This window comes from Perna viridis, chromosome 14, assembly GCF_037379345.1.
Source record: "Perna viridis isolate PV_CMFRI_1.1 ecotype Kerala chromosome 14, ASM3737934v1, whole genome shotgun sequence".
NCBI classification, from domain to species: Eukaryota; Metazoa; Mollusca; class Bivalvia; order Mytilida; family Mytilidae; genus Perna; species Perna viridis.
In genome coordinates, this window is record NC_142458.1 from 12,251,951 (window position 1) to 12,265,338 (window position 13,388).

The following is a 13,388-nucleotide window of genomic DNA, read 5'->3' on the forward strand; positions in this document are numbered from 1 at the left end:
GGTACCATTCCAAATGCAAATTTTTTATGCTTTCCTTCATATTATAGCATACCACTGTCGGCTCTTATCAGTAGTGCTTTGGGAGGTAATAATAAGTGTATTGTAGCAAGCTTGATTTGTTGAAGGTGAATGAGTAATCAAGGGAACCAAGGTTCTAGTGGAAATCAATAGATTGTAATCCGGGGTCAAAGACCAGAAATGAAAAACAGACATATACCCAACAAAAAACATAAAATAATAAAAATAATACATACAATGTGATAAAAGTAAATGAACAACTCTGACTCCATTGACAACTGAGAGCATCGACCTGGTGCATCGGTAGGGTAGACATCCTTTACTTTTCTAGAAACACCCGTTGAGTTGCTCATAAAATGTCAAGTCCAGGGTAGACGAAAGAGCAAAGGAAAATTATGACATGTTCAACAAATCAGTTTTCATGGTGCAGATGGATACACCATAACGTAAAAAATAGAAACATTTGGGGCAAGCTAAAATGATGTTGGTTAAGTGCAGTTGTTGTGGTTTTATCAGCATCACCAACTGCAGAAGCAGATCTAGTAGCTGTCTGTCCGTCTGTTTTTCACATTCAAGGGGACCTACTTTGTGTAATCTGTAACACAAAAATATATTGAATCAATGTAATTAAGACTTTGCACAGTGTTGATATAAATACTGAAGGCATGCACCTTCTTTTGTGGAGCAATTTGACAAATGCTTCCCAATTTTCAGCATGTTCAACTGGGCCATTTTTTCATTACTTTATGTTATGGGTGGTACATGTACCTGCTTAGTGTAATCGGAAACTCAAAATGTATAAAACTAATTTTATTTAAACGCACATATTATTGAAAATATTTGTCGCCAAAAAAACCTCAAAGTAAACAAAAACTCGTAAAAAAATTGACATCTATAGGGAAGAACTAATTGTTTGTATGGTGATCTAAGAGCATATTTTATCAGGGGAATAAATTAGATAAAATTTACAGTACCATACTATATTACAATAAAAACCTTGAAACACAGAGGTATGTCCGCTAGGGGTGCCCAATTAGCAAATACATGTACAATGTACGTAATTGATATAGCGTAATTGTATAGATCACAAATTACTATCACCCTAATTACAAACATTTCTGAAAGAAAGTAATTGTATAATTACATTTAATGTACATATCAATTTATTCCTACAGCGTATGAGGTTGGAATTCCGTTCCTCCGAGTTAGAAAATAGCTTGCCAGACTACCTCTAGCACTGCTGTAGTATATTTCAATCTTGAAAGCTGCTCATTTCAAGACAACACAAGTAAAAATATTTACAAAACGATGGAAAAGAAATTGGGACATTTAGTGATTGCATGTGGAATTATCTTTCTTTTACCAAGTAAGTTTATATCGTCATAGTAAAACGATATTCTAGCGACCAGTCTGAAACCATGCATCTGGTATTCATCATCTATTTTTGAACATGTAGCGTGATATTTGAACGCCTTCACAGAGAATTAATTCAAAGCCAAGAAAATGGACTCAAAGCAACTGAAAGCTAATACAATAAAACTTAGAAAATTACCATAAAATTATTACGTGTAAGTGTTCGTAAGAATCAGGCGAGATGGGAAATATCAGAAACATGCATGTCAAAACCCCACTGATCTTACAATATAATATCACTCAAGGATACTCTCTCTATTTTAAAAGAACATTATTTGATCTTTGCATCACTGGCTTTGCTCAGAAATTTTTTAATAGAATCTTAGAAAAACAAGATTTTTGACGGGGTTATCTGCCATTGAAATGTTCATTTTCAGTGCATTTCAATGAAATTACAATTCAGTAGTCCAGCATAATAATTGTCTGTTTTCTTTGATTCTGATGGTGAAAATTGGCAAATTACATTATCAAAATGGAGTTTTTTTCATACCATGTTTCACTGACTGCCTTATTCTTACAGGGACTGACACTTAAAAATTGTAACGATTTACCCGTTTTGGATTTTTATCAACACAGGACTCCATGTAACTGATATAGCCAATTGTAAAAAAGTACATTCACAATAATGGTTTTTAATGGTGATTGTTGGTATTGTAGAAATTCTATTCCATACAGGTTTATATCAAGTTAACAACCAACACGTTTCTCCAGGGAATGGCTTAAAAGCATGTCCCTTTGCAGAGGGCATGTGAAATTACCATGCAATGGGACAAGTAAAAGTTATATTATATTTGCCAGGAGGACAACCAAATCGTTTTCATTTTTAACATACATTTACTGTAAATAACAACCTAGATTTCAATTTGGGAAATTAGAAGTTTCATTAACTTGCCCGAATTGACAAGATTCATAAAATGTTAACGTCATACCCTGTACACATGATCACAAAACACATATTAAGAATCAGTCTTTGTAAGAGTCATTCAAATTCTGTAATATGTGATACACCCCTAAAGAAATCCCCCCTTTTTAATTTTGTTATTGTCGATATGATGAAATGTTTAATCATACATTCCTATCTGTTTGCCCCTTATGATATAGTTTACATTGAAAATCGAATAGTTTCCATTGCATTTCATTGTTATTTACAGAGTTATCTCCTATAATTTTGAATTTCTGCAGTACATTCTACAAACAAATGTATTTTGTTTTCTCATAAGAACAGGGGTTATATGAAAAGCTACGTTACTTTCTGTTTACTATGACATTTTAACAAAATATCAAAAATAAAAATATGTAGGCTCACATTTTGCATGATTCTTAGCACGAATGCTATATTTAAAATCTGTGCAACTGTGATTAACAACAAGTAATAAGTGCAAATTGTATTTTTTTACAAGATTTAACAATCATAAAAGCAAAATGACTAAATCTGATTACAATATAATTATCTTTCATCCATTTTGAAATTGTAGGTTCTCCCCAAGCGAGGGTTATTACTACCACGAAAAATGACGGCGATGCTTCAAGTATACCTACATATGGTAAGTATGAAATTTCAACTCCCGGTTATAAATTTGAAGGGTGAGTTTACCTTCATAAATAATTTCGTAAAACGAAGAAATACTACATTTCTATTAATACAAGTCACACTTCTCCTTAGCTTATGCAAGTTTAAAATGCAACCCAAAATTATTATGAAGAATGTTTTATGCTACTAAGGAGTTTTTAAGGTCATTGACTACTCTTACGAGTCTAGCAATGACGATTAAACTACGAAGGGGGTTTTTAACGTCTTTAACTACTCTAACGAGTCCGGAATCGAAGGACGGGAAAGTGCGCTGATTGACCAAAGAAAGGACCCGCACCGACACACATCAGTGATTTCTCTCATTTCAGCCATTTTTTCTCTCTAGAAAACGAAAGGATGTTAGTCTGGCGCCGGATGTGAATCCTTTGCTGTTCGTCGTGGTTACTCTAATACGTTATAATTCTTAGTTTTTTTTTAGCAAACTTATTCTCTTTCATTGGTTCTTTTTAAACAATGTATTTTTCCCAAATCTGCTACCGTCGTGATATTGTGAATCATGCAAGACTGTTTCCCTATACGTTTTTTAATATAGCGAATGTATCGATGATTTCTATCAGATTTTTGTTCTTTCAAATCAAATGCTTGAATATTCGTCACTTCAGGGAGTTCAACACAGTTTCTGTGATATGTTTATCAAATATTGCCTAGCTGTGCAGACATTTCGACACGTCTACTAAAACTAATCATTCCATCATCCGATTCATTTTTATTTCTACAGCGAATTCTTCAGTGTTTTCGTATTAACGTCTTACTTTGGCTCATTTGTTTTCTCTTTTACAGCGAATTCTTCAGTACTTTCCCGCCTGTCATCTTTTTTGTTTGAAAACTATGATGCTGGAGTACGACCATATTGTTCTGATGCTAAAAGTACCACACTGTACGTTGACATGGGCTTGCGACAGCTTATTGAAGTGGTAAGTACCACACTGTACGTTGACATGGCGGCAGCTTATTGAAGTGGTAGGTGTGAAAGAAATAACTCTACTTCCGTGCAGAGAGTAATAAGCACGGAAATGACGTAGTTAGGAAGTGATTGTTTGATATTTCAACGCAGAATCGCGACGTGTATCATAAGAAGTCTTTATATTTCCATTGGTAGACATACATCATATATCATATTGATATATCACAATATAAACAACATAGCGGTGCATCATTAACGTGGTCAAATTTTTTTTGAGTACAAACAAGGAGTTCTATACATAAATCCTTGGTACAAATTATAGCACCATAATATTATTATCCGAAGACCTATTATAACCACGGTTTGATTTACAACGTACTTAGGGTGAAGATTCAGATTCAGACTTTTTTATGTATTAATTCCATACCCGGTGCACGTATATAAGACCTCCAGAGGATGTGAATATAAAAAAATACCCTCTACCCAGGAGATTGCTTTTACCTTTAGGCGGAAAAATACGCAGTCGGGACTACTTGGCCATTTCCGCTACACTAAAAAATAACCTCGGATGCAGAGAGGAGAATTTCTTCCTGAAAAATTTGCCGGCATTGTACGTAGTTTTCCGCGAATTAAAGTAGTTCTATCCACCAGGTGGCGCTAAAATTTTTGGTTGGATAGCAGAACAACAACTCTTCCAAAATTTTGGCTCGAAGCGAGGAGCTAGAAAAAAAGTAATGGTAAAAAATTCAACCAGTCTAACTATAATTTTAGAATCGGATCGGTCAAATTCCGGACAGATCCATCCACCGAGTGCATCCGTGGTTTTTCTTTTTTTGTAATTAGAAAGTCTGAGGTGTTCCGATTGGAAAAATATGTAGTGAATAAGGGAGCGGTTATTGCAGGTCTGCGATGATTGGTTGAATGAATTTCATATTGCTGCATGAAAACAAGTTAAAATACAATTTTAACTGAATAATTTTCTATTGTTTAAAGTAATTTTTGCATTGATGATTTTTTATATCAAACTGAAAGAAACAGGTTAACATCCATAATAATCTATTTCACCTTTATTTATTTTCAGGACGAACCTAACCAGATTGTCCATCTGAACATTTGGATGCGTTTGGTATGTTCTATAAGTACTTTTATTGATTATTTGCTGAAATGAACAAAAAAAAAAAAAAAAAAAAGAAAAAAAAAAAAAAAAAGAAAAAAAAAAAAAAACAAACAAACAAACAAACAACCTTATTGAACCATACTTTGCTTAATATGTCCGGGGTACTCAGCCTATGTTTACTCGTAATAATTTTGCGTATCCCGAGATCGTCCCTCGACCACTTAGTAATTATTTATGCCCGTCCCTTATCTGAAGTATTTCACCCATCACAGACGTCGTGTCGTTTATAAAATAGTTGCTTTTATAACGGGGGCGGATGCAGGATTTTATGAAGGGAAGGCGTGATTTCTAGAATCGGTATAAAAGGAACCAAATTATGAAATGTCTAATAGTGAATGAATGTGATAAATTACCATATTCAATACAATATTTAGCAGATTACGATTGTTTTTGATTTTGATTTTTCTTTGAAAAGGGGTTGGATGGGTACGCCCACTACGCCCTCACCTGGACCCGCCCCTATATAAAGTGTTTGGATAAGCAGCATGTAATTGACACCTACTAATAATGCTAAAGACCTACATTTGTAAATATCTCCATTTTGTTTAATTGTAGAAGGATTGATTTTTTTGCTTACAGTAATTAATTTGCCATGTCTTTTTTTTGTTTTAGGTATGGACGGATTGTCTGTTACGATGGAATCCTGACGACTTCGACGGAATTACAGTTTTTAGAGCTCCTTATGATAGAGCATGGGTTCCAGATATAGCTCTTTATGAAAGGTTTTCAAAAGAATTTCCTAAATTTTAAAAAATGTCTTCGAGAAATGAACAATATATAATATTAAGCTGCATCCAGGACCATAGCAGTTCCACATGACACAAATTGAAATGTAATGGAAAGTCCTTACCTAATGTTTCCTTTCATAAGTACACCTGAGGTTCTAGATTAGTCCAAGAAAAAAATATGTCTGTTTATGGTTAACCGATCGTCCCGATCCTCAGCCATTTGAACAAGTGCATGAAATAAACACTTAGAGATTAATGACTTGGTTAAAGTAAAGGTGAATTTGTGCCGCAAAAAAGATAGAATGAAAACATGAAATAAACTGGAAGTGTCGACCTACCTACCCTATTTAAAAAAAAAAAATGTAACCTTAAACAGACATATTTTTTGTTGGCCTTAATATGAACACCCACCACCACTGATAATTATCAGAAGATACCAAACGAACACAAGACGAGACAAGAAAAGACAAGACAAATAGTTTATTTAAGTCTCACGTTTCATATACAAATATACAATAAAATATATCATGAACATTAAAAGTAATAAAATCACTTACAATCGAGAGCCACCCTTTAAGTAGCACTCCAGCTAAGAATCATGCAAAATGTGATTCATGGGTAAAAAGCCTACATATTTTTATTTTTGATACTTTGTTTGAATTGCCATAGTAAACAGAAATCAGCATTCAGTTTTTCATATAACCCGTGTTCTTAGGAGATAAAAATTGTATAGAGTGCGCTGTAGATCAAAATTAAGGGAGATATCTCTGTAAATGACGCTCAAATACAATAGAATCTACTGGATTTTCAATGTTGATTATCTCCTAAGAGCAGGCATATTTGAATGAATAATTGCACATTACATAGTATAGACCCATAAAACAACTTAATTACAAAAATAAAAATATGTAGCCTTTTTAAGGGTGTATCACATTTTTCAGATTTTGTATGATTCTTACAAAGACAGCTACTTGAAGAGTTACGAGGGACTAATATATACGTGTATTTCATAACTACCTACACTATATATATATATATATAAACCTTTTTTTCTTAGAATTAAAATATCACGGCAGATTTTGGCATTGTAAAAGCATACATCTTCGTTCTCTTAATCATATATATTCATTTTTAAACAATCAATATGTTCTGCATGATCAACGTTAATAGGTTATATCACTTTTGTGTATATATAATGAAAGATTTGTATTCAATATAAATAATATTTTTATTAAAAATATACTCCTTTACATAAATGAGACAAATTAAGCTCTCTAGATTTACCACATGGATGAACTCTAAAATCTTGTTATTTTTCAAAATTAATATATTAGACAATAAAAATACCTTTTATTGATTCATGATCAGCTGTTACATGTTTTTGTATACCTGGACCAAGTCGTAAACATACAAGACCATTGTTTTATTATACAAGACATCCGGGCAATATCTCCATATTTTTATACCACATAAATATGTAGGAATCCTAAGTACTGACGTTATTCATCTTTGTGTATCCAAAAGCAATTAAGTTAATCAGTACAGCTTAACTCATAAAATAAAACCTTATATGATAGTTAAGGTAGTAATTACTACGGAAAACGGCTTTTAATGTACAAAATGAAATGCCAGCAATAAATTCATACATTATTTAAAAAAAAAATACATTGATTAAAAAAATCAAATTTCAAGTTAGTTAATAGGTCAAAATTTTATTTTAAGAAGAATTTGAGGACATTCTCAAATTGACATTTTTTAAAAACTGGTCCTACATATATACAAATGGAGACAGTTAACACTTCGTGTAACTTCCTTGGCATAACAAAGGATTATACTAATAAAAAAATATTTTTTTATAGAGTATCAGAGGAGTTTTTTGGACTGAAGGATTTCCCAATGATCATCTACCACGACGGGACTGTTAAATACAATTTTCCCTCCACAGTGGAAACGCTATGCCGTCTTGACGTTACTGTGTTCCCCTACGACACCCAAGTGTGCCCTATGACCTTTGCATCATGGGCGTACGCCGGGGAACAACTAAATCTATCCACTAAAGGAATGGCAGCTGATTTGTCTACCCTGAAAACCAATGTCGAATGGACCATTCCGAGAGCTCCGGCGATCCGAAGTGAATTTCAGTATGTGGCAGGATGGTATCCCGAAGTAACTTTCTATATCTTTCTTCAAAGAAAACCACTACATTACTTAAATACAATAATTCTACCGTCTTTAGCAATTTCCTGCATAGCTATATTTGGTTTTTTGCTTCCAGTAGACTCAGGAGAGAAAGTTGGATTAGAGCTGACGGTCATGCTGGCTTTATCCGTTTTTCAGCTGCTGGTGGCCGACAGTCTCCCGCCATCATCTGAAAATACACCATGGATAGGTAGGCAAACTGTAAAATTAATAAAAAAATGTGATAGCATATTGCAATAGGAAGATCAACATACTATGTGCTTATTAAAATACTGTAGCCAATCTGACTTAGTGTATTACAATTCAATTTGTTAAAAACGAAATTATTTGTCTTCGACCGAAGCATTCCATAAAAACCTACAATGTAGTGTCTCCTGCTTCACAGATACCACCATTTCTTCCATACATATATTATATAAAATATAAAAAAACGGTACTGCTTTATAAAGCTAGTGACCAAAGCAAGTTGAACCATATACATCAGGGACTTCAGACAATATCTGATTTAAGTGGGTTCTTACTTTTTTCAGGGTTCATTTTAGACAGCGTTTACTGACATGTGTTCAAATTTTTAAATATATTTTTACATTGTCTAAGTGTAAGTGTTTGTAAGAATCGGGCAAAATGAGAAAAATCAGAAGCATGTATGTCAAAACCCCACCGATCTGACAATGAAATATCACTCAAGGATGCTTTCTTTAGTTGAAAACTCCGTTATCTTAACTCTGCTTCTCTGGCTATACTCAGAAATTTTTCAATAGAATGATGGAAAATGAGGTTTTTGATAGTGTTATCTGTATCTGCGCTAGAAATGTTAATTTTCAATGCATTTCAATGAAATTAGAACTCAATGGTCCAGCATAATATGGAGAATCTTGTCTTTCTTTGATTCTGATGGTGAAAATAGTCAAATTACACTATCAAAATGATGGTTTTATTTTTAATACCATGTTTAACCTACTGCCTGATTCTTACAGGGACTGACACTTAAAGATCAAAACCATTTATTTTTCAGTTGTCTACTTCAACTTCTCTCTGATACTGTGCGGTATAGCATCACTTTTTCAAGTCCTTGTTCTACAACTTCATTACCAAGGAGATACGACAATGCCAGCTTGGGTTGCCAAGTATTTTCTTTTTCCGTTAGCAACCATTACACTGACAAAAATACCAGGACATTCGTTTTGTTGTGCTCAAAAGCAGGTAAGGTTAGAAAGAAAAAAACTGAAAACATCAAGTGGTCAATGAAAATGAGACAAAAGTATCAAAGAGTGGGAGTTCGAGAAAAGCATTAATATCGCGATGTGAATAAAAAGGCCGGGTGAGGGTATCAAAGAGAGTGGAATTTGTGGGTTATAACTCGTTCGAGAACACAAAGAAAAATATGAATATTGAGATGTCAATGAAAAGGCCGGCGGGTGTATCGGGTATCAAAGGGAGGGAAATTTATTAGTCACAACTCGAACAGCACGAATAATGGTCCGGAAGGATTAACAGTTAATGCTTAGTGAATGAGTTTTCAAGTCATAATGTTTTTTTTTTGTTTTGGTCGTCTATACATATTTTCTTAGTATATTTGTTAATGCGTTTTTTTTCCATATTTTTACGGTGTAGGTAATGCCATCATATGCTTTTAAATCACTATTCGCTGTTTTGCGATTGTAATGCTTAGGAAATAGTTGTTTTTAAACCATTATGTATGTTTGTTTGTTTGTTGGGGTCTAACGTCCGAGCAGCAATATTTCAGCTATATTCAGACGATGAACATGAAATGGATGATAAAATGAACATGAAATGATGATTAAATGAAAAATGGGATGGGACACAAGGACAATGGGGTCGACAAATTTTGTTTGCCACTAGAAACAGGGAGAGGTGGGTAGGGTCGGGCACTTTAGCCTCCTGTGGCGGAGCCCTATGGTTCCTACTCCGGGAGAATACCACAGTAGGGTTTTTTAACGTGCGAGGAACGTGGCATCTTTCCCAACACGGTGCACCACTATGGTTTGCGGTCAGGTTGATCAACTACACAATTTTTTTTTTGCTTTAGGACAGATACGATGTGAAAACACCCACAGAAGAACAACTTTGGATAATACTAGCTAAATGTGTTGACAGATTTGGATTGTTATTATTCGCTACCTTGTTTTCTATTGGTACAATTGTATTCTTTGCTGTGGTTCTAAATTAAATTTACTCATGAATACTGCTGTCAAAACACTGAATTGCAATTTCCCTTTTACAGAAGAAAGCAATTAAAAAGATGAAATGAGTAGAACATATTTCAAGCTTGAAGCTTGAATGACTAAAAAACATAAATCAAATTGCAGTTACGTAACTACAATCAACATGTAAGTATGATTCCGTCTATATATCATGCAGAGGATGTTTCATTTACCACTTGACATTTAAGTAGCAGTCTTTCTAAAAATCAGACAAAAGGTGATTCATGAATAATGCCAAAAACCCACCAAATTCAGTTTTATTTCTTTTTCAGAAACAGTCACTGATCACATAACCAGTCTTAGTTTTTTTTTCATTTGGTTGTGGCACTTTTGAGATAAAAATACATGAATTGTACATGAAATTAACACTTTGAAAAAATTATCGTTCTTGGTTTGGTTTCATTCGTTGGTTTTAGTTGGAGGTGAATATGTGATTTCCTAAAAAGTGCAGATCTGAATGCAGAAATGATTACCTTTATCTGAAAGTGTAGCATATGTAGACTGAAAAAGCATCATTTCTATGGTGGGTTTTTCTTCAACATGAATCACTTAACCACTAGCAGTATCTTATATTTTTGTGGAATGGTATTTAATCCCCCCCACAAAGCCGGAAGTATATAGTAATCATGCTGTCCGTTCGTTGGTCTGTGCCAAGTTCTAATCCGAAACTCCTCTGAAACCACTAAATGGATTTTGACGAATCTTTCACAAACTTTTATTACATAATGTCATTGTGCACTATCATTTTTACCATCTCAGGATCTGACTATCTTTTTCTGGTACAATACATGCATTTCATCCTTGGTCGAACACGGGGGTGGTACCATCTTTCAATCCTTAACTCCTCTAAATCACTGCACAGAATTTGATGAAACTTTCACAAATTCTTTATCAAATGATGCAATCGTGTAACTTCTTTTATGTTTTCCCATCTGAATGACTTACAAGTGTACCTGGTTTCCTCTATATTTCTATTGAGAAGAGCGTGGTTATCGACTAAGGACAGATTTGCTCAATTTTGTTTCTAATTTCAAATTAGATTAATGAATTAGTTGAAGCCTCTCAATGATGTATGCACCGTGGTTTCCCTAGATGTTACAAGACAAGTTTGAACTTACCATAGTTTAATGTTACAATGATGAAATGACCGAAAAAAACCAATAAAACATTTAATTGGGCCTATACTATTCATATATTTGAATAGATCGATGATATGACACGGCACTTCTCGATATTTTCTTATTTCTGGAATATTCATTTCTCTTTTTCTTTTACCCAGAACTATTATCGACTGGTTTAACGGTCGATTCACCATTTGAGAAAAAATATGATTTCATATATTTCGATCGTTGCAGAAGGAAAATTTACACAATTGAAAACATAATAAAAATATAAAGGAAATCAACAACGACTTGACGATTTTTACGCTCAAAGTTACGAACATCGCGCGTTACGTCTTGCATAATATTTATAACACAAACATGTATCAACAAAGTAACAAAAGAGCACCTCGGACTTCACTAAGAACTGAGAGCATGGACCAGGTGCACCGGTAGGGTAAGCGTCCTCTGCTTTTCTAGAAACACCCGCCGAGTTGCTCATAAAAGAAACCGCCAAATTGCAGACTACATACCTAAGTTTGTCGTTCGGTTGTTGTACTTTAGAGATAAACAAAATGCACAGATTGCGTAGTAAATGGGCACTTTGCAAGAGTCATCATTCTTATTTTTTAATTGGTTGATTTTTTTGGGAGACGAAAGGATGATTAATTTATATATATAGATTCATATCTATATTCAGGAAAGGCTATTGTTACGTAAAATATAGCATATGTAGACCTACAAAGCATTAATTACCCTGAGGGTTTTCTTATACCACGAATCACTTCTGCAATAAGCAGTGTCTGAATGTTACATGGATTGATACTTAAACGAAGGAGTAACCTCAGTTGTATACTCCAATTAATGCCGTCCTCTAAAAAGTTTGAACATTATGATTTTTCTCCTTATCTGAAACGCAATACAAAAAATATTGATTTGATCTGCAAGTTAGAATCAAATAATAATATAGATTTAAGGATGTAGACCTAGGGTAAGGGACATAACTCTTGAAATCAGTAATATGTTTGTATCATATTCAATTTCACCAAAGCCTATTAAGCTTTTATTTGAAACAGGATGAAATCAGTCCAAGTTACTTTGATGCTTATATGAGATTGATATAATATGCTGAATACAATCGTTCCTTTAATTTGAAAGAATTATGTCCCTTACCCTAGGTTTACCCCCTTTTCACAACAGTTCATCCGAAGTTTGCTATCATAGGGTATCAAATGATTAATTAGGTATAATTGAAAATCAGTATCTATTTGAAAATGGAAAACCATGAATGAATGAATGAATACTTTTATCATTGATTTTATGTTAAATTCTTTGCTCTGGTTATTAGAGACAATACATGGAAAGCCATTAAAGTCAAGTTTTTGCAACTACAGTAATGTATTGAATAACTTTATAACAAAAAGTGGAACCAGTGATTGCTTGTTGGTCGCAAAGTCTTTCTTTATTAAAGTGAAATCATCTACATAAACCGTAAAGTCATGAAGCCAAGAAGACGACAAAAAAAAAAAAAAAAAAAACAATTAAAAAAAAAACAAATCACATTATTTTTTATTCAAATGAGTAACAAAGATCTTCATACATAATTGACAACCCCCCCCCAAAAAAAGAATATAAAGAAAATGAAAATAAATATAAAACAGAAATGAAAGTCACACACACATTTTTGATATCAATTTCGTACCCTTTTCCTCTTCTGAAAATACCCACCGGGTTGTAAAAAAATCAAGTCCGGGGTTCGGTGGAAGAGGAAAGGTAACTATGTAATGTTGAACAAATCAGTTTTTATTGTGCAGGTGGATGCACCATCACAATCCACGAGTTCATATGATGACGACCATAGAGATACTTCCGTAGTGATGACTTCAATCTTGTAGCAACACAACACTGTCCCAGAAGTCACATTGCACACGTGCCTATAAAATACGCTTACATCGGTCATGAGTTTTTTTTTTATCAAATTCGCCTCAATATTTGAAGCACAGACAAGGACATCGTTTACCTTTGTATTTTTG

The 13,388-nt window shown here is 33.7% G+C and overlaps 1 protein-coding gene across 1 annotated transcript; it reads left to right on the forward strand.

Moving 5' to 3' along the window:
- Window positions 1-72: 72 nt before the first annotated feature.
- Window positions 73-10,221, forward strand: LOC148598226 (neuronal acetylcholine receptor subunit alpha-10-like). The gene is made up of 8 exons (XM_088562153.1): window positions 73-1,384; window positions 2,907-2,975; window positions 3,803-3,936; window positions 5,008-5,052; window positions 5,716-5,825; window positions 7,691-8,220; window positions 9,046-9,233; window positions 10,081-10,221. Exons 1-8 carry the CDS (start codon window positions 1,327-1,329, stop codon window positions 10,219-10,221), a joined length of 1,275 nt encoding a protein of 424 aa, XP_088418279.1. The 5' UTR covers window positions 73-1,326.
- Window positions 10,222-13,388: the final 3,167 nt, after the last annotated feature.

Coding starts and splice junctions, on each gene's coding strand:
- LOC148598226 (XM_088562153.1), top strand. CDS start 1,327: ATGGAAAAGAAATTGGGACATTTAGTGATTGCATGTGGAATTATCTTT. Junction 1,385..2,906: donor AATTATCTTTCTTTTACCAA/GTAAGTTTATAT, acceptor TTGAAATTGTAG/GTTCTCCCCAAGCGAGGGTT. Junction 5,826..7,690: donor GATATAGCTCTTTATGAAAG/GTTTTCAAAAGA, acceptor ATTTTTTTATAG/AGTATCAGAGGAGTTTTTTG.